This window comes from Moschus berezovskii, chromosome 18 (assembly GCF_049115385.1).
Source record: "Moschus berezovskii isolate FMDL1 chromosome 18, NW_MosBer_1.0, whole genome shotgun sequence".
Taxonomy (NCBI): Eukaryota; Metazoa; Chordata; class Mammalia; order Artiodactyla; family Moschidae; genus Moschus; species Moschus berezovskii.
In genome coordinates this window covers 71,170,825-71,192,684 of record NC_142477.1, presented here as the reverse complement: position 1 = coordinate 71,192,684, position 21,860 = coordinate 71,170,825, and the positions used below count along the sequence as shown (strand labels likewise).

The window sequence follows — 21,860 nt, the reverse complement described above, 5'->3', positions numbered from 1 at the left end:
TGCCGGAAGTGGCGAAGTGCTGCGCCGACGGAGGCAAAGCGAAACAAGTTTAGGTTCCGCTCACCGGTAGGGCGTCCTCGGAGACAGAGCGTGGCGACCAAAGACCTTCGCACCCTTGGTTGCGGCCGGCACCTCGGCTCTCACCAGCCGGGCGGGAAAAAGACGGCCTCCGAATGCGACCGAGTGCCGGGTAGGTACCAGGCTCGCCGTGCGGCTCCCGCGCGCCTCGGACCGCGCAGTTCACTGGAGGCTTGTAGGATGCTGCAGCCAGGCCGACACGAGAGCCGCAGTCTCCCGCCCCCTCACCTCGCTGTTCGCCCGGGTGTGGGCCTTTCTCTCCCTCTGGCGAGAGCGACTGGTCTGTCACCGTGTGTAATGTGTGCGCGACTGAGAAGGATGCGGAGGCATGAAAACTTTCTGTAGAGGGAAAGTAAAATTACTGGGCCTTAACGACTCTGTGGACATGAGTTTGAGTGAACTCCGGGAGTTGGTGATGGACAGAGAGGCCTGGCGTGCTGTGATTCATGGGGTCGCGGAGAGTCGGACACGACTGAATGACTGAACTCAACTGAACGACTGTCAGAAAAGAAAGCGTCCTGTTTTTTCGGACTAGTGTTTGAAATTCGTGAGGTCTTTTGCTGCACAGGGCGGTGTGAACTTGCATTTCGTCGTTCTCTAGTGGCACCGAAGAAAGTGTCCGTTTTACCTTTTAAAGTACGGTCGCTGGTTTCTTTAATTACGTCTGGAACGTCATTCAGTTATTCGTCTCCCAAAGTCTTAGAGCATGGATTTGAGGCAGCTTTTTTAAGCCTTCACCTTCTAATGTGACTTATTTTCTTTAGAACCCGAACTCATTCTAATGAGCATTTGTATATTTCCAAGTGCAGTAAATTATGTAGACTCTTCGTGGGATATACTTACCCCTGGTATTGCCTTCCCCACCTGATTCAGGTCACTGTTATATTGAGGCCTTCAATGAGCTCCTTGGCCTTCCCTGGTAGCTCAGCTGGTAAAGAATCTGCCTGCAGTGCAGGAGATCCCAGTTTTATTCCTGGGTCGGGAAGATCCCCTGGAGAAAGAGTAGTCTACACACTGCGTATTCTTGGGCTTCCCTGGTGGCTCAGTCGGTAAAAAAATCCGCCTGCAATGCGGGAGACCTGGGTTGGGAAGATCTCCTAGAGGAGGGCATGACAACCACTCCAGTATTCTTACCTGGAGAATCCCATGGACAGAGGACCCTGGCGAACTGCAGTCCATGGAGTTGCAAAGAGTCAGACACGACTAAGCACATCTCAGCATATGAGCTCCTTACTTAGAGTTACTGCTGCCTCAGTTCCCCTTTGCTGCTTAATTCTTTGCTGTAGCACCTGTCACCATAGGAGATGCTGTGTGTTTTATTCCTTTTGTTTCTTATTTGTATCCACTGATTAGGATAGAGACCGCATGAAGCAGGGATTGTTGTTTTTTGCTCACTACTTTTAACCCCATTACTTAGAAGACAGTGGTAGACAATAAATTCTTGTTAATTGAATTCTCATGTGGACCACGTGATGTGATAGATGAAGACAGGCTCACAGATTTGAAGTTAGTCATTAAAGATCACAGAAAACTTGGGACTCAGGCAAGTCCTCTGACTAAAGTCCAGTTGGCTTTTTCCCACCACAAATGAAAGGCCTACTTGACATTTCTAGTATAAATAAAAGTTCATGGAGAGTTTTTAAAAGACTTTATTGATGTGTAATAATTGTGACACTGGGACAAATGTGTACTGTAGATGATCGTTATTAGTGAATTCTTCAAAACCTGAATATATCCATATAAGCAGCACCCGAATCAAGAAATGACCTGCATATGAGAAGCCCTCCTCATGCCTTTCTCACTTCTAAGAGTGCCTACTATCCTCACTTTGAACAGAGTGGGTTAGTTTTGTCTGTTTTAAATGGACATGGTTGGAATCACAGTATGAACTTCTGTGTGTTGGTTTCTCTTGCTTCCTGCCAGTTCATGGAAGTTTTTAATAGGTTTGTTTAAATTGTGAACTCGTGATTTTTTTTTTCATTTTATTTCTCAAAGCCATGTGCCCTTTTCCCTTCTGAATCAGAAATAGAAAATATTTTAGAGGTTAAGCAATAGTCACATTTTGATTTGTGTGAAAAAGAGGAGGCAAAGTTGTTGCTACGTTGTTGTTTATTCTTACTTTCACCAGGGATTGTGGGATAGAAATGGCCTAAACTAATCAATGTTAGCAAAAAACCTCTCTTAAAAAAATTTCTTCCCATGGAACTGGCAGTAGCCAACAAGGGTATCATCACTACTTTGGTGCATGTCCCAAAAGTATATACTAGATAACCACTCTTTGCATTTTGGCTGTCAGAAGCTTGACAGTGTATTCCCCTGATCTATATGATGCTTTGATAGTATTTATTGGTATATATAAGGTTAGAAGTATAAGCCAGGAGGATGTGAGAGCTGCTTTGTAAATTGATTTGTTAAAGAAGAGAAACAGGTACGGTAGTAAAAGCCATGCAGAAGGTGTTATGAATGGACTGTTTGTTGTTTTGATATGCAGTGTTGTTGAAGGTCACAATTTTCCTGAGACTAGGGATCATGTGTTACCCGTTGTCATGTTTCCAATAACCAGTTTCTTGTGTTGCTTCACTAAATGTTAGAAGAACAAGGAATTGGAAGGTACTTTTCCAGCTGACCTTTAAGAGTATCTTTAATTACTGAGCATTTTTTTCTAGCAAGCTTTTTTTTGCCAAGCTTTTTTCTTGAATGAAGTTAAACGCTAGACAAAGTTTTAAAATTTAGATAAATAGCTCGTCTTAGAACTTGTGACGTAAATCCTGTGGTAAAAATGAGTGTTTAGATAGATAGCTTGAGGTGTTCTATTCAATATAAAGAGAAAAAAGCAAAAATAACAGTAGGGATTGACATTAGTCGATGATGAACATATTGACTTGATTCATATTTGATACTTTTCTGAGAATATTGAATATGACACAAATCTGAATTGAAGTTTCTAATTCAGGAAAAATGACTTAAGTGTGGTAACAAATCCCATATGCAAACAGACCATTTTAACTTGATGCTTTAGAATCTCTTTTCCTATTTCCTTCATCCTCAGGAACAACATCTTCATTTATGCTTGCATACTAATGTATTTTGTGATTGTATTTTAGTGTCCCATGATTCCTGTTTTTGTGTATTAAGCCTTATAGACATGATAGTCCACTGATTTTTTTAATAGTCTGTGGATTCTTTTGTTTATCGATTGTGTAACTTGTTGATCATGTAGAACGGATATTTAGCTTTTTTCCCCTCGTTACGTTCCCTTTTCATAACACAAGGTGTCACACCTTTTAGTGAGTACTTATGTTACCAAAACAAGCTTGGATCTACTTACATGAGCACAATGAAGTCCATCTACTGACACCAGGTTGTGGTGAAGGAAAGTGCAATGTTTACTGCAGGATACCAAGCAAGGCTTTCCTGGTGGCTCAGATGGTCAAGAATTTGTCTGCAATGCAGAAGACTCAGGTTTGATCCCCTGGAAAAGGGAGTGGCTACCCACTCCAGTATTCTTGCCTGGAGAGTTTCATGGACAGAGGTGCCTAGCATGCTACAGTCCATGGGGTCACAAAACGTCGGACATGACTGAGGACTAACACACATGAGCAAGGAGCCTAGGTAGGTAGTGCTTAAAAGGCCTCAACTCTCCAAAGGCTTTCAAGGAAAGGTTTTAAAGGTAGGGAGAAGGGAGGGGGATTGTGGGTGTGTGACTGGCTCATGGATCGTTGTTCCAACCAGTTGGAGTCTACCTGCTTGTCAGCATCTTATAGTTAATTTCCACCTGGTGGAGGTTTCAGTGGGCTTCCCTGGTGGCTCAGAGGTTAAAGCGTCTGCCCCCAATGCGGGAGACCCGGGTTCAATCCCTGGGTCGGGAAGATCCCCTGGAGAAGGAAATGGTAACCCACTCCAGTATTCTTGCCTGGAGAATCCCATGAACGGAGAAGCCTAGTAGGCTACAGTCCACGGGGTCGCAAAGAGTCGGACACGACTGAGTGACTAAACGGAACGGAATGGAGGTTTCAGTATCTACAGAACAACTCAAAGAACATGGTTCAGAATAGGTAAACTGTTATTATTTTATCGTTTGGCTGTTTTATTTCTGCACTTTCTCACTTCTCTTATTAAATTAGTTCTTTGGAACTTGGGGAAGACCTAGAGGACAAAGTTTTTCTACAGACAACAGGCAAATGGAGGACATGGGAGGGACCTCTGTTCTGGAAGGCCCCATAGGGCTTTGCTCAGTTATGCTTTTTTTGTTTGTTTTTACTTTCTGGCCACTCCCCGTTGTCCTATGGGATCTTAGTTTCTGGTGAGGGATTGAACCTGCACCCCCTGTATTGGAAGTGCGGAGTCTTAAAAAACATTGAATCGCCAAGGAATGTGCCTCAGTTGTACTTACGTGTTGTCTAAGCCTGAGGACGTCTGGACCTTGTATAAAAAATCATCTGATAGTACAAGTAGGAAACCATTTTCATTGAAAATCATTGAACCAAGAGGAAGAATTTCAGTGGCAGGCCCTAAATGACTTTGTAGGTCAAAAAAATGTTTGAGGCATGCTGCTAGGCTGCTGATAGAAGATCCCTCCTTTGGGGTCGGTAGTGGAGATAACTTGGAAATATCGTGTTTGTCATGTGTAAATATAAATTCCAAGTATTATGAGAACAGAGAGAAGGCAGTATGAAAACTTTGTAGGAGATTAGGAAAGGCTTCCAAGCTGAGGCTTGATGGTTGAATAGAAATTTGCCAGGTGTGTGGCTTTGGGGATTTGCGGGCGGCACCATTACACACAAAGGTGTCAGAGCATGGTGTTTCAGAGGAATTTTGGCTAGAGCTCCTGGAATAGAGTAGGAGTAGGAGAGTACAAGGCTGTGAAGGTAGTTAGGGGCAAATTTGTCATATTAAAAGACTTTACAGGTTTTTAAGTAGGAAATTGACAAGATGATGGATGCAAGCAGTATTTCCCACTTAAGTGGTCTGAGTACTACCTTTTTAAGTCTGACAACTGAATGTCATCTGAGCTATTAATTACTTAATATTTTTCCTTAAATTGACATTTTTACATAAATGATTTCATGAAAACAATACTACAAAATCCCAGATGGCCCAGCAGTAAAGAATCCACCTGCAGTGCAGGAGAACACAGGAGACTCAGGTTTGATCCCTGGGTCAGGAAGATCCCCTGGAGGAGGGTATGGCAACCCATTGCCTGGAGAATCCCGTGGACAGAGGAGCCTGACGGGCTGCAATCCATAACGTTGCAACAAAGCATTGGACACAAAGGAGCACGCGTGCACGCACAAAATCATGGATTTTGTTGGCTATTGTTTCTAACATTTGTTTAGTAAATTTTTTTTTTCCTCTGTAACCTAAAATAATAATCATGGGCATTTACTTTGGGAAACACAGTGGTGGAATAAGTTAAAAACTTTTGGTCTGTAGGAACCTTTTGCTCTTAAAAATGAGTCAGAACTCAAGAACATTTTGTTTATATGGGTTATAATTGATACTCAGAAATGAAAGCAAAACTTTAAAATGTTTTAATACTCCATTAAAATAATAAATCCATTAGATATTCATGTCATTAATATTCTATAATGAAAATACCTATTTTTCAAAAACAAAAATGATTTAGTTCAAAGGGTGTTTATATTGTTTTATAATTTTGCAAGTCTTTTAAATGTCTGGCTTAACAGGAAACAGCTTACATCTGCTTCCCTATTTGTTATATTACTATACATTGTGCTGCTACTACTACGTATTGTGCTAAGCTGACTCTTTGCAACCATATGGACTGTAGCCCACCAGGCTCCTCTGTCCATGAGATTCTCCAGGCAAGAATACTGAGTGGGTTGCCATACCCTCCTCCAGGGGGATCTTCCCTATATATATATATATATATACACACACACATTTTTCTGATATATATATATATATGTATTTTTACATTTTTTTTGGTTGAAGTGTCTGCAGAAAATCTAGCAGAGTACATATATGTAGTTGGGCAAAGGAGGAGTATTTTAATAAGTCTTTTCACAAAATTGTGGATCAACTTATATACCAGGTTTTGACAGGTGAGAGTTTCTTAAAGGTTGCAGTGTGGGATCAAGCCATATTAGTGAGGTTTTTGTATTCTGTTATGGTAGAATTCTGAAATTGTTCTATTTCAGAATAAATCTAGCATGTTATTTTGCAAATATTCTGAACTTTAGTATTGGAAATGAAGAGGGAATGGATTCAAGATATATTTGGGAAATAAAATCAAAAGGACTGGCAGCTTCCTAACTAAGGGTAGTGAATGTTTGTCTTAAGAAACAGAAGGGAGAAAATTTAGAAAGGATGATAATGAGTTTTGACATGACTTCTTCCGTAACAGGTACCCGATGGAGTTTACCTTATCTGTTTACTTGGTGCCTGCCCCCTTGTCTCATATGCCTCTGTGCATTTTTCTCATTGCTTTGAGAGTGTACCTGATGCATGGTGAATATTTAGTATATGTTTTTTGAACTAAAGATACTTTCCATGATCATAGAAGAGGACTTGCTTCTATATATTTCTGATTGAAAAATCAGAATATACAGATAAACCAAAAAATTATACTGTCAGTAAGAAATTACCAACTTAACATGTAGATGCTTACTTTTCTGTACTTAATTTTGTTTTTTTTTTTAACATAAAAATGCTTTTTTGCTTGGTGTATTTTTGTAATTTCAATATATCTTTTTCTGCAGTATCTTCACATCTTGAAGAGGTAAAGGATGCTGAAGAAATAAGGGACTTGAGAACCATGTTTCTCATGTTTAGTTTGAGTTTTCATTTTCTTAATTATCCATTGACTTTTTGATAGCTAAAAGTATTGTTTGTACTTTTTAACAGTAATACATTTTTCCTTAATATACTACATTTACTTACATATGTCTTACATGTAATTCATAAGCTTAGTTTTGCAATTCTGGTATTTGTTTTTCAGAGAATAAGTTTAGAGGGCCAAGATGTCCAATCTAAGGATATTTGCGGTGAATTGGAAGAAAATATCCAGCTTGCACTACTTTAATGTAAGGTTTTCTTGTAAAGTTAAATGTACTTTGACAAGTTCAGTTACTGACTTCCCCAAAGGTCTAGTGTATTTCATATAATAGTATAAGAATGTTTTATTTCTTATACTAGTATATCAGCAATTTCTTAACAGGGAGTATGGAAGAATCTGTAGCCAACAAGAAGCATGCCTTATCATTAGTCTATAAATTCATTTTGCTACTTTAAAATTACCTGTGCAGCATATTGAGACTATATTCCATTTTGAGGTCATTAGTGGCCCAAGGAGTTACACAGATTTCCTCCAGTGTTTCCATTTCTGATGCTTTCAGAATGTACACTCTTTGGTAGATGATACTTTCTTATCCTGGTCATTATGAAGTAGAAATTTAATTCATTGAGTCTCTTCTCTACTTTTAATCTATTTTCTTATAGTGATAGTGTTTTGTTGCCAGCAACTTGGTAATTAATGTAGAAATAACACAGAAATCACAGGTATGCATTCCTTGACATCATGAAAGGCAGATTGTGGCAGCCCAAAATCATTATATACACTAACTGCAACAATGCCAGATACCACAGCCATTAAATGTGTATCTAGTGGTCTAGGGATAAATTGATGGAGAACATTCAGCCTCTGTGTGGGAACATTACAAGAAGATACTTAGGAGCTTTTAAAAACCTTAGTTTTTTTCCCCTCCCTTCCCTGTCCCCTGAATGTATTTTAAAAGCTTTCTAGCTGTCAGAGTCACCTGGGGGGCTTGGTTATTTTTTGCTTTATTTATTTTTAATTGAAGGCTAATTGCTTTATAATATTGTGTGGTTTCTGCCATACGTGAGCATGAATCAGCCATAGTTAAACATACGTCCTCTCTCTCGAACCTCCCTCTCATCTCACAGCCCATCCCACCCCTCTAGGTTGTTACAGAGCCCCGGTTTGACTTCCCTGAGTCATACAGCAAATTCCCATTGGCTATCTGTTTTACATATGGTAGTGTTTATGTTTCCATGTTATTTTCGCCATCTGTCCCACTGTCTCCTTCCTACTCACATGTGTCCACAAGTCTGTTCTCTGTGCCCTGCAATTAGGTTCATCAGTACTGTCTTTCTAGAGTCCGTATACGTGCATTAATATACAATATTTGTTTTTCTCTTTCTGACTTACTTCACTCGGTGTAATAGACTCTGTATTCATCCACGTCATTAGAACTGATTCAGATGCGTTCCTTTTATGACTGAGTGATATTCCATTGTATATATGTACCACAGCTTTTTTATCCATTCATCTGTCGATGGATATCTAGGTTGCTTCCATGTCCTAGTTATTGGGCTGACAACCCTCAGAATGGGAGAAAATAATAGTAAAGGAAACAATTGACAAAGGATTAATTTCCAGAATATACAAGCAACTCATACAACTCAATACCAGAAAAACAAACAACCCAGTGAAAAAGTGGTTAAAAAAAAAAACCTAAACAGACATTTCTCCAAAGAAGACATACAGATGGTTAATAAACACATGAAAAGATGCTCAACGTCACTCATTTTTAGAGAAATGCAAATCAAAACTACAGTGAGATATCACCTCACACTGGTCAGAATGGCCATCCTCAATAAGTCTACCAACAAAAAATGCTGGAGAGGGTGTGGAGAAAAGGGAACCTTCTTGCAATGTTGGTGGGAATGTAAATAGATACAGCCACTGTGGAAGACAGTATGGAGATTCCTTTAAAAACTAGGAATAAAACTACCGTATGACCCAGCAATCCCAGTACTAGGCAAATACCCTGAGGAAACCAGAATTGAAAGAGATAGGTGTACCCCAGTGTTCACCGAAGCACTATTTACAATAGCTTGGACATGGAAGCAACCTCGATGTCCGTCTCCAGATGAATGGTGAGCTTGTTAAGATGCATTCTTTGACCCTATTTTTAGAGTTTGATTCTCTTGAGTGGAATGGGTCCTGAGAATTTATCTTTCAGATAAGATCCCTGTGATGTTAATGCTGCAGATCTAGAAGATCTATCATCTAAGGCCAGCTCAAAGGGGCAAGCAGTATTAACTTTAGCCTTATTTTTTTCTTGTATAATTTTGTGTTGTCACTTTTTAAAAGAGTTGGAGTTAATAAACTGGGACTGCTATATGAAGACTCAAAGCATAGTTATGATGTTAAAGCTATAGTAAAAAGTTATGCTAAAATAAAATTAATGTTTCTTTTTTTTCTCACCAGAATATGTGTTCCTCTAAAATAAGAGCAAGTCTAAAAACGTTAAAGCTACATGTGCTTCTTGGAAGAAATTACAGTTCCCTACCAGGTACAGATGTTAGATTCTTCTCATCTTTCTTAAACTGCTTGCTTTCTCCCTTTTCTCTGTCTCTTTCTCTCATTTGCAAGCATCTCCCTTGTTAGGGATCGCCAACCATTTTTAAGACAGTGGCTCTCTTTTACTTCTTGGCTGTTTCTTTGAGATGATGAGGAATTGAAGCATTCCGGTAGATGCCAGGTGGTAGTATCAGTTGACTTACATTTCTCGTGTGCTGTCCATCCTCGTGAGCTGAGCAGAGGGAACGGTTGGTGGCTTGAGTAGCTGGCTCAGAGGTGTAGCCGCTGGGTCAGCGCAGTGCATCTGCAGCCACGTGTGCGGACTCATCCAGCTGCAGATTGTATAGTGCTGTGGCATGTGTGTATTGAAAAAAACCCTCAGATAAGTGGACCTACACACTTCAAACCTCTGTTGTTCAAGGTTCACCTGCAACTTCATTGTGTAGCAGTTCTCACTACCATCTTTGTCATGGGAGAATAGTGGAGTAAAAATACCAATTGGCTGTGTAACTTGTAAAGACATGTGAATTTAATGGCCTGCCTTATTGGTGAATATGGGATTTCTGTGTTTTGCCTGTGCAGATTTATCCATAGCAGTACAGATTATCATCCAGTCTTCAGACTGCCATCAGGTTTTCAACATATGATAGATGTCTTCAAAATTTATTGTAGAAATTTGGGAGAATTGGTTTAAATAGCAGAAAGGTGTAGATTAAATTTATAAATGTAACTGTATTGTTTCTTTAGTATTAATAGAGTAAATGGTAAGTGTGGAGTAAGTCGTCATGACTTTTTTATTCCATAAATACTATTTGGCCTTCTGTAAGTATTAGATTATTATAGCTTTCTTATTCAGTGACTCCTCCCAGGCCATCTTTAAAGGTATTATGTCCTTGGAATTGCTGAGGCATGGTAGGTTCCAAGTTGTATGAAAACCGTTGTCAGATGATATGAGTATCACTTTTTGCTCTTCAAGCCTTGACAGTGTCAGCTCACAGGACTCTGTGGTGTTTTTTGGTTTTATTTATTTGGCTGTGCTGGGTCTTGGTCATGGCATGCCGTCTCTTGGTTGTGGCATGTGAGATCCAGTTCCCTGACTCGGGGTTGAACCTGGGCCCCCTGCACTAGGAGTGCAGAGACCCAGCCACTGGACCGCCAGGAAAGTCCTTGTGCGTTTGTTGTTGTTGTTTGGTTGAAGATCACGCTTTCTTAGTGTAAGAAAACAAATTTTAGGTAAATGAGTGTTACATTTAGTTTGAATTTTACTTTAATTGGTATTATACTGTTTGCTTAAAATTCTTTTAATTTCTTTAATTTATAAATTAAGGACATTTTCTGTAACAGTTCACTTTTAACACTCTTTCCATTAGGTTTAATAGGAAATGATGTCAAGTCCCTTCATTCCGTCATCAATCCTCCTATTGCTAAGTAAGTCCCATCGTTGATACTGTCTTTCCATAGGCTGCCATGAAACATTATAGGTGTCTCTCACAGGCTTAATTCAGCATTTAGTGAGTGCTCTAATTTTTGTAACTTTAGGGCCTACCTAATTAACTATAAATAGATGTTGGTTTGTCTCTTAAAAGCTGTTGTCTCAATTCAGTGCTAGAAATTTTTAATACAACAGCAGCACACTTTTCATAGAAATATAAGATGTTCACAGAATTGTAGTTAGTTCTTTGGTTACTTAGCTGTTTTGTCAGAATACTGTGAGAGTGATACGTTATCCATTTTTCTAGTTTTTACACTTTTATATAAAATGTTGAAATACTAACCAGTTTTGAAAATTGCACAGCATAGATATTTTGGTTTTACAGTTTCAGTAATGTCCACCTTATAATACATGTCTTTTTTTTCTTCCCTTTTAAACAGAATTCGTAATATTGGAATTATGGCTCATATTGATGCAGGAAAAACTACCACCACAGAAAGAATTTTATATTATTCTGGATACACAAGATCACTGGGAGGTTAGATTGGATTCCTCTCCCTGCCTGCCCCCATTAGAAAAAACATCATTGGGAAATATTTTGATTAAGTCAACCCAGAGATCTTGAATATGGCATGGAGGCAGTACTATCTAAGCCACAACATAAAGTTAAGGTAGTTACAGTACCCACCAAAGGATCTTTTTAGTTTCAGTTGAACATTCAGACTCATGTGTCTTGGGCTCCAGTTGGCACTGGTCTACTCAGAAGTCTCTGGGGTAGGAAGCATAGCTTACAAGCAGAGCAGCAGTAGGTGTTTCTTCCTACAGAAGTTCTTACAGCAGTCTATAGAGCTCTGTGGAAATTGTCTTCTTTGGCCACCCAAAAGTGATAGCTTAGGTGCAATGTAACAGGATTCACAGGAGCCACTCTAGCTTGGGAAACTCATGCCTTGGAGTAGTAAGTATCTCTTGTTACAGCTCTATGGGTCACCTTCCAGGTTTCTCACAAAGGACATGCCATACCCCACTCAGGGAAACCTAGAGCTATGTTTCTTCATCAGGTATTTATAATTTGTTGTTAATCCTTCCCAAGTCAGATATAGTTTACTAGTCAGAAATTATTTTTTCTGTAAGTATGTTGCCTAGCAGTGCATTTGGCATACTTGTTTTCTGGGCTATAGGAGAAGAGAGCTGGAAAGTTAACCAGAGGTCAAATTCTCATGCAGAACAAGAAAGGATTTTGTTAATCTTTAACCCCCAGGAAACAGTGTCAGACTTTATTTTTTTGGGCTCCAAAATCACTGAAGATGCTGATTGCAGCCATGAAATTAAAAGACGCTTGCTCCTTGGAAGGAAAGTTATGACCAACCTTGATAGTATATTAAAAAGCAGAGACATTACTTTGCCAACCAAGGTCCGTCTAGTCAAGGCAATGGTTTTTCCCGTGGTCATGTATGGATGTGAGAGTTGGACTGTGAAGAAAGCTGATCACCGAAGAATCGATGCTTTTGAACTGTGGTGTTGGAGAAGACTCTTGCAAGGAGATCTAACCAGTCCATTCTAAAGGAGATCAATCCTGGATGTTCATTGGAGGGACTGATGCTAAAGCAGAAACTGCAATACTTTGGCCACCTCATGCGACGGGTTGACTCACTGGAAAAGATTCTGATGCTGGGAAAGGTTGGGGGCGGGAGGAGAAGGGGACGATGGAGAATGAGATGGCTGGATGGCATCACCGACTCTGTGGACATGGGTTTGAGTGAACTCCGGGAGTTGGTGATGGACAGGGAGGCCTGGCGTGCTGTGATTCATGGGGTCGTGGAGAGTTGGACACGACTGAGCGACTGAACTGAACTGAACTGAATAGTATTACTTACCTAAGTTTGAATTTACTTTTTTTATTATAATATGTCAAAAACTCTGATTCTTTTTTTCTACCTTGCCCCTTATCTCTGGTGAAACAGTTTCTTTTTTTTTTTGACATGGAGGGCATCGTGTCCTTTAAGTTTTTTTTGGTTACCCTGAATCTTTGCTGCATGCAGGCTTTCTCCAGCTGCAGAGAGCAGGGGCTCCTCTCTGTTGTGGCGCATAAGCTTCTCATTAAAGTGGCTTCTCCTGTTGTGGAGCACAGGCTCTAGACTCACGGGCTTCAGGAGGTGCAGTCCACGGGCTGTGTGGGCACTGCAATGTCGGCTGAGTAGTTTTGGTGCATGGCTTTTCGTTGCCCGTGGCTTGTGGAGTTTTCCTGAACCAGAGATTGAACCTGTGTTTCCTGCATAGGCAGGTAGATTCTTATCCACTGTACCACCAGAGGAGTCCACCACAGTGATTTTGAAATGTGCTCCATTGAGAACCATTTCTCTAGGTCCTTGGAATAGGCTGAGACTTTATAAAGGATAAAACCATTCAAGATGAGAATTTTCATGATGATAGGTTCCCATCATAATGATAAACACATGAATTTCTCGTGGAATTTTTTGCTGTGTAAATGGGAAAATGGGGCGTCCCAGGTGGCTCAGTGGTGAAAAATCCACCTGCCAGTGCAGGAGACTCGTGCTTAATCCCTGGGTTGGGAAGATCCCCTGGAGAAGGAAATGGCAACCCACTCCAGTATTCTTGCCTGGAGAATCCATGGACAGAGGAGCCTGGCAGACTACAGTCCATGGGATTGCAAAAGAGTCTTTTGCCCAACTCGCGAAAGAGTTAGCTGATTCACTTTGCTGTACAGTAGAAACTAACAACATTGGAAAGCAACTATATTCCAATAAAAATTTAAAAAATATTGTAGAGAAGATAAGTTTGGAATTAAAATTTGGTTTGTCTGTGCTGTTTTATGGCATTACTCTGTCTCCTGTCAAGGGATCAGGTGTGAGGAGCATCAGGTAAAGATGGGATAATGAAAGGTAAATTAGGAAAAAAATGAAAGAAGTATGTGATTCAGTAAAATTAAAATATGTAAAGAGTTTATCTTCATTATTACATTAAAAAATGTTTTAATGGCATAATTACTCATCTGCTAAAAAACTATTTCTAGAATGATGCTTACTTTAGAAAAGGATTAAGGGTCTTAAATACTAAATCAGATATTTTATGAACAAATAATAGCTCTAATTTTAGCTATTAGTAGCTCTAATAGCTCTAATTTTCTTAGAGCAAAGTAGACTATGTCAGGTAGAAATCAGAGGCCTATACAATGTGCTTGCTTTTCAGCCTGACTGTGTCCTTTCTTCTCTGGGCTAGATGTTGACGACGGGGACACAGTGACAGACTTCATGGCTCAGGAGCGAGAGCGAGGCATAACTGTCCAGGCGGCTGCCGTCACGTTTGATTGGAAGGGGCACAGAGTCAACCTCATTGACACTCCAGGTACAGCGCTGCTCCAGCGGGGCAGAGGTGCTGCGTCATCTTGCGGATTTTTATTTGTGTGTGTGTGTGTTTACTCATGGTGAAAAACGTAAAATTCACCGTCTTAATAATTTTTGAGTGTACTGTTCAGTAGAGTAAGATTGTTCACATTATTGTGAAATAGAGCGATATCTATCTGTCTGTGAAATAAATAACAGATCTCCAGAACTGTTTCATTTTTTTGAACTGAAACTGTACCCTTAAACAGCTTCTCTTCTTTGTCCCCTTGACTGACCTCTGGTAACCACCTTTCTACTCTCTAGATCTATGAGACTGACTATTTTGGATACTGCTTATAATAGAATTGTACACTGTCCTTTTGTGACAGGCTTATATTTCACTTAGCAAAACTTTTTAGGGTTCATCTGTACTGTAGCCTGTGATAGCATTTCCTTCCTTTTTAAGGCTATTTAGTGTTCCATTGCCCATAAGTAGCACATTATGGTATACATACAAAATTTTGTGTATATGCAGAAATATATGGTAAATATTTGAACACAAAAAATTGATGAATATTTGGGTTGCTTCCACCTCTTGGTTATTGTGAATAGGGCCCTTCTGAACATGGAGGTGTAAATATCTCTTTGAAATTATCCTTTCAGTTCCTTTGGGTGTATACCCAAAAGTGGGATTGCTGGATCATGTGGTGGTGGTGGTTGTGGTTGTGGTTTAAAGATTTTAGGTGTTCTGTTTCTCATCTTTTTCTTAGGTCATGTGGATTTTACCTTGGAGGTTGAGCGCTGCCTGAGAGTGTTAGATGGTGCAGTGGCCGTGTTTGATGCCTCTGCCGGTGTAGAGGTAAAAAATATTGCCAAAGTAAAGGTAGAAAGTATGCTTTTTTTTTTAAAGTAGAATGCATCAGATTGATTTAACTATAACCCTTTATTTGGTAAGCTGAAATTGATATTATAGACCTTTATTTCATAAGCTCAAATTGGTGGTATTATAACCCTTTATTTGGTAAGCTCATATAAGTCCAATTATGATGAAAAGAATTTGGAATAATTTGGAATTTAATATTGAGATGTGATCTGTATATGGTCTCGTGTACTTCAGAGTAAAAGAAAAGTAAAATTTACTTTTCTGTAGGAAATAATGAAAGTTGGTTTTGAGAAGAGCTGGATTCTTACTTTCAAGCTAACAAGTTAGTCTGCCATAGCTTTATGGATTCTGGCAGAAGACACAAGATTCCTGAGTCAAGGATGAAGTACTGTATTAGTCACCAAACTAGCAATATCCAGAGTATCAGCATTTCCTTGCTGACTCCTCAAGCCCTAATTCCCTTAGGGTGACTAAAGAGAGGTCAGGTGACAGCTGCACATGTAGTGGAACCCTGTGCTTAGAGAATGCAGGTATTTTATAATGGGAGTAGACATGCCTGCGCTCTGCTCTGAAGGGATACATTATCTTCCAAGGTTGTAAGCCTACCTACCTTTTGCTCTCGAAGGAGACACTAGCTGCTCTCTCTAAACTGTTCACTATACAAACATCTTTGAAAAAGTCCGGAACAAAGGCAGTCAGTGCCTCCCCTGATAAAACATGCAGAAATATGAGCAACATATGAAGGATTTTCTCCTAAAACTTAATGTAAATCTCCTGGAATATATCCTGAAAATGACAGCAATAATCCTTAAATTATTGCTCCTGGGGTCCATTATGTTCTCTTTAGCTGGTATTTTGTTTGTTTTGTAATGGCTTTTCCTTGAATATAGAACCATATTAGTTCTTCTTATCTTAAGATTATTAAAAGTGGTATCTTAATTAAGGGATCAAAATCAGCATACCCCAAAATGGGACATATCGACACCATCGGCCTCCTGATGTGAGGCACTAAGAAGGGTATTGTTTTCTGGCAAAAATGTTTGGCTCAAATTGTGAGAAAACAGACTAACAAATCTAAATTGAAAGACATTCTCCAAAAGAGCGGGCCAAGGCTTTTCAGAAATTGAGAGAAAAATATAAGGAAAATGAATGATTGGAATTGGGGGGGCCTGAGAAAGTGTTCTAGATTACAGAATTCTAAAGAGACAAGGAGACTAAATGTAACATGTCCTCTTCAGTGGAATCCTGGATCAAAAAGGTTACAAAGGACATCTTTGGGAAAATCAGAAATTTGAATATGAAGTATATATATTAAAGTATTGTATCAGGGGACTTCCCTGGTGTTCCAGTGGTTAAGACTGCCATTCCAATGCAGGGAGCATGGGTTCTATCCCTGGTGAAAACTAAGATCCCGTATGCCACAAGGTACAGCCAGAAATTTTTTTTTTAAATGTCAACTTAAATTTCCCTGAATGTGGTCTTTGTAACTGATTATGTAGGAGAATGTCCTTATCCTTAGGAAATGCATGCTGAAGTATTTAGGATTGAAACATGGTACCTGCAACATGATCTCATGGCTCAGCTCCCATCCACCCACAGATACTCATGTGGTTTTAGTTTGGATGGCAAGATGGGATTAGATGTAGAAGAGATTTATTGGGGGGAATAAAAAGGGAGAAAGAGAAGTGGCAGAGGGTGTTCAGACCACAGGACAGGCTGACACCTGTGAAGGAGAGGGGTAGGAAGGGGGATTCAGGAGGAAGAGTCTCAGGCTACTGCACAGTTAGAAAAGAGTTTGACTACACTCTGGGGAGTCTTCAAGCCAAAGTCAGCTGTTAAAGGAACCCATGTCTTGTGGGAATAGACCTACATTATTACTCTGCTGACCTCAGTCGTTAGGTGGGAATGGCCCCCGAGAAGGGGGCCCTTGAAAGGACATGGTGTTGCGCTGGAAGGCTAGCGGCTGGGACCGTTGGTTAGTCGTCCTCTGCATGGCAGTTTCCCATGGCGCGTTTCCACAGCCACCACGCACACAGTGTGCACAGAGGCATCTGTCCAAACAGAGAAGAAAAAGGCAAGTGCAGCACAATGTGAATATTCGGTAAATCTAGGTGGATGAAGGGTACATGGATATTTATTGTTCTGTTCTTTCCCCTTTTTTATAGATTTGAAGTGTTTCAAAGAAAAGTTGGAGGGGAAATAAAACAGTTATTGTCTGTCCACCTGAGGACCCCTGACAGACAGTGATATTTGCTTGATATAAAGCCTGACACTGAGGTCTGAGGTTGATTATACACTATTATTTGTATTTCTTTGAGTCACTTCATTTCCTAGTGGTTGCATCCTTCCTATCATTATAATTCTTTGCAGGCATTTGACACTTAATCATTCAGACAGATTACATTATTTAACAAGATTGAAATAGGCTTAGTAGGAAGTTTCTGAATTTGTGATACAGGAGGCTATTATTTGCTAAAATAGTAGATGAGCTTTCAGCTGGCAGGTGGAGTGATGGGAGTTTTATTTCTTAATATGTTTTGTTTCTTGGGAAATTTATAATGTATATCCACCCTCCAACCCACATAAAAATTAGTGGGGCCACTAGGTAACAATTTCTTAGAGAAGACGCAGGAAACAAAAAACAAAATTGATTCACTGGACCTCATCAAAATTACATGTTTGAAACTTAAAAAAAAAACAAAAGCAAGCCTTAGACTGTGAAAAAGATGGATAATGCTAGATAAAATACTGTAAGAATGCTACACTTCCAGAGTGCAGTAACATCTGATTATGTAGATAGTATTATTGTCTTGGAAGTATGTACTGAAATTTTCACACTACATGTGTATGACCAAGGACTTGTATCCAGAATATGTGAAGAACTGCGTGTCAGTAATAACCCAGTAAAACTTAACAACCCAATTAAAAAAGAAAAAAGACAAAGGACTTGAGTCAGGGATACTTCACCAAAGAAGCAGGTGAATGTGCTTGCTCGTTTTCACTGGTCAGTTTCATTGGTCATTAGGGAAATGCAAATTAAAATTACAAAGAGAGGCCATTTCATACCCACAAGAATGGCTAAAATTAAAAAGAATGATGGCAGATCTTGGTTGAGGCTGTGTAGTAATTGGAACTCTTACACGTTGTTGGTGGGACTGTAAAATACTATAGCCACAGTGGAAGACTATTTGGCAGTTTCTTGTAAAATTAAGTATACACTTGTCCTTGTTGTTTAGCTACCCAGTCATGTCCAGCTCTTTGTGACCCCGTGGACTATTGTAGAATGCCAGGCTTTATACAGAGGAATTTAGCAGTAAAAATTAACCAGTGTATGCAAGAATGGAAATGAATGTCGAAAACATTATATTGGGTGAAAGATGCTGAGCTGTTTTTGTGAGGTTCAACAACAGGCAGAATGAATCTTGGGACGTAGAAATCTCTACTGGTCTATGTGTTCTATCTCTTCATTGGGGTAGTAGTTGTACAAGTGAACACACATATCAAAATTCATTGAGCTGGACTCTTAAAATCTGTATACAGTTGACCCTCAAATAGCATGGATTTGAACTTCATGGGTCTGCTTACAAGTGGATTTTTTTCACTAAATAGGGGCTTCAGACTCCATAAGCCATGGTTGGTTGAATCTGCAGATGCAGAACTACAGATAGGGAAGGCCAACTGTAAAGTTATAAGTGGACTTTCGGCTTTGCAGAGGTTTGCACCCTAATCCCTGTGTTGTTCAGGGGGCAGCTATATTTTATTGTATATTAAGTTTTACCTAATAAAACAAATGACAAACTGGTTTCTATTTTAACAATGTCAGCACATTAGGTTTTTAAAAGTCTAGGCTCTACTATCCAAACTGTTTATATTTATCACGTACAGAAAGTAGGATTAAAAGAAGCCAAATAAAAAAGCATATGAGAATTGTGACTTAGAAATACAGGTCTTGGCTTCTTTTCCCCTCCTTAAATTTTCTTCAGTTTACATGAGTATTCAAACATTCACAGTAAAAATACTTGATTTTTGTCATAGTAGCATTTTATAGTACATTCCTATTTGTTCTTTTCACATTACAATTGTCTGAATTAATTAAGGCAAAAGTCCATATTGCACAGATCAGAAAACTGATGAGTTCAGTATTGTATGATGTTACCAAGTGTGATTGTTACTAAGTAAGGTGAAGCCAAACAGAGAAGGTCTTGTGATTCTTGGTTGAGTCCTCTTTCTGTGTCCTCCAGTACTTCTCAGTTGTTCATTTCCTTTGTCTTGCATCCTGGTTCACCCAAAGTATTCTCAGTTGGAAGCATAATCTTCAGTCATACTTGATCATTTTCTTAGCTGTTTTAACCTGACAGCATTAGCGTGGGTCCAGAGGTATATGTGCAGTGGTACTAACTATGCTAGAATAGGGCCCAGTTCCATTATAATACAGGCTGAGGTCTGCTTATTTCATGTGTAGTAACAGTTGTTTGTGTCAAATATGTGTTTTTTTCCTTATCTTCGCTTTAGGCGCAAACTCTTACAGTATGGAGGCAAGCTGATAAGCACAAGGTACCTCGAATCTGTTTTTTAAACAAGATGGACAAAATTGGAGCAAGGTATTTAAAATGTGTTTCTTTGGCTTATCAAAGTAAGATTATCATTTGAGCTTTTAATGCACTATAGCTTAAATTTAGAAACAGCTATTCCCTATAAAGTATAATCTATTCCATGGTATCCCAATTCAATCCCATTTAAAAAAAATTCAAAGCAGCTAATAGATAAAGTAACAATGTGGGATTAATAGAGAGCTGATAGATGATGAAGCACTCTGATTCTAAGGTAGAGAGGCTTTATCCTATTTTTTAGGCTCCTGACAGAGTGATGTCTTGCTGATTCCACTGGCTCTATTTAGAGCTGTATGGCTGAATCCTTGTATTTCTGAATGGTGCTACTGTCATTGCTAACGGTAGAGGGTAGAGAATTGTTTCCTGTAGTTGCCTCAGTGAATGATGTTCTTCCTTGTCCCCTGATTTTCTTTAGCTACTGGGTAAAATGCTCTCAATGAAAAGAAACTAGGAAGGAGAACATAGGTGTTTTGAGGTGCATATAGGGCAAACAAGTTAATGCTGAGATATAGTAGTCATTCTGCAGACTTAGAGTGGTAATCCTAAATGGATAAGTTATTCTGAGAACAGAACTCAGACAGTCAAGAATGTATGAAGGATTTGGAGAAAATGTGAAAGGGCGAGAATTAAGAATTCTGATGATTCTGGGGAAATGTGAAAGGAAGCAATCCTGATCTGTGGTATGAGAATGACAGTAAGAAACCATAAAGCGTGTCTCTTCTAATACCACATGGGTATGCTTTGTGTTTCTGTAACTCTGTATAGTAATTCTAAGGCTGCTGGTTTAAAGGACTTTTGTCTTGATTAGTAAAAGCACAGCAACCTTCCAAATGTGCTAGACCAAAGTTCTGACCATTTTCTGTTTGGAGTCCCTTGAGGTTGATAGAAGTACTGCCTGTACTGGCTGACGGAACCTGGAATGATGGGAGGGAGATGACTGGATACTATGTTGCTGCTTAAAGACATTGGGACCAGAATGATCTGCATGTGTGTATGAATCAGTCCACATGCCAAAGATGGTATATGTTTCGTAGGTAGCCAGCCCTAGTGTTAGCACAGAAATGAACAGTATAGCATATGATATGAAGAATGCCTGAGATAAAAGTACAGAAAAATTAGGCTGGCTCTTGGAAGAAAGTGGGTAGTCATGTGTGATAGCAAATGTATTGATATTTGTTAGAAGAAAGAATCTTTGACTTGTAATCATAAATCTTGTATTTGAATCTTAACTCCAATTTATTCTGTGTGACTTTGATCAATTCATTCAACCTTAACCTCAAACTTTAGTTAAAAACTCACGATAATAAAATACCCTAAATACATGTGTGGCAGAATTATGATAGATTCTCAATCACTTTTATATGAAAAGTGAAAGTGTTAGTAACTCAGTTGTGTCCAACTCTTTGTGATCCCGTGGATTGTAGCCTGCCAGGCTCCTCTGTCCATGGAATTCTCCAGGCAAGAGTACTGGAGTGAGTTGCCATTCCCTTCTCCAGGGACTGTTAATCTGAAATTAACATTAAAAGATTAAACAAGATGTCCTGTGGAAAAATGTTAAACGGTGAACATTAGGAGCAATTTAGGGTTATAATTTTAGAGAACATTCTTAAATCCTATTTTATTTTACAGTTTTAACTATGCAGTTGAAAGCATCAGAGAGAAGTTGAAGGCAAAACCTTTGCTTTTACAGGTTGGTTGATTAATATTTGGTTTAATTAATATGAACAGATCCTTCTTAGTTTCCTTATCAGTTTATTGTGGTATTATTATATACATTTTTGAAGCTATGTCAAATCCTTTTGGAAGAAGTTAGGATATAAGTAAAAATAGATTTAGATTATGATAATGATGATGAATTATTTGGGAGTGAGTGGGAAAAGTTTTATCACCAGTATAGTTTTAATTGAGTTCTAATGATCATTTAATAAAATGTTTGTTTCATTCTGACTTATAGTTACCCATTGGTGAAGGCAAAGCTTTCAAAGGAGTGGTGGATGTAGTAGGTAAAGAAAAACTTCTTTGGAATCCCAATTCAGATGATGGAAAAGACTTTGAGAGAAAACCCCTCTTGGAAATGAGTGATCCTAAATTGCTGAAAGAAACAACGGAAGCAAGGAATGCCTTAATTGAACAAGTAAAGTAAATACTTTGAGCTTAAATTTGCTTA

General features: G+C 39.1%; 1 protein-coding gene across 6 annotated transcripts in view; it reads left to right on the top strand.

The window, feature by feature from the left end:
* Window positions 1-39: 39 nt before the first annotated feature.
* Window positions 40-21,860, top strand: part of GFM2 (GTP dependent ribosome recycling factor mitochondrial 2) — a 49,377-nt gene continuing 27,556 nt past the window's right edge. The window contains exons 1-10 of one of the 6 annotated variants that reach the window (XM_055421852.2): window positions 40-190; window positions 7,040-7,124; window positions 9,335-9,419; window positions 10,798-10,855; window positions 11,300-11,397; window positions 14,097-14,222; window positions 14,971-15,059; window positions 19,596-19,684; window positions 21,323-21,383; window positions 21,648-21,827. In XM_055421852.2, the coding sequence (XP_055277827.2) occupies window positions 7,062-7,124; window positions 9,335-9,419; window positions 10,798-10,855; window positions 11,300-11,397; window positions 14,097-14,222; window positions 14,971-15,059; window positions 19,596-19,684; window positions 21,323-21,383; window positions 21,648-21,827 (849 nt within the window). In that variant the 5' untranslated portion in view covers window positions 40-190; window positions 7,040-7,061. Of the gene's footprint in view, window positions 191-216; window positions 715-740; window positions 3,691-7,039; window positions 7,125-9,334; window positions 9,420-10,797; window positions 10,856-11,299; window positions 11,398-14,096; window positions 14,223-14,970; window positions 15,060-19,595; window positions 19,685-21,322; window positions 21,384-21,647; window positions 21,828-21,860 lie in introns of those variants that run through there. The other 5 variants (XM_055421851.2, XM_055421848.2, XM_055421850.2 and 2 more) reach the window with 5 other exon arrangements.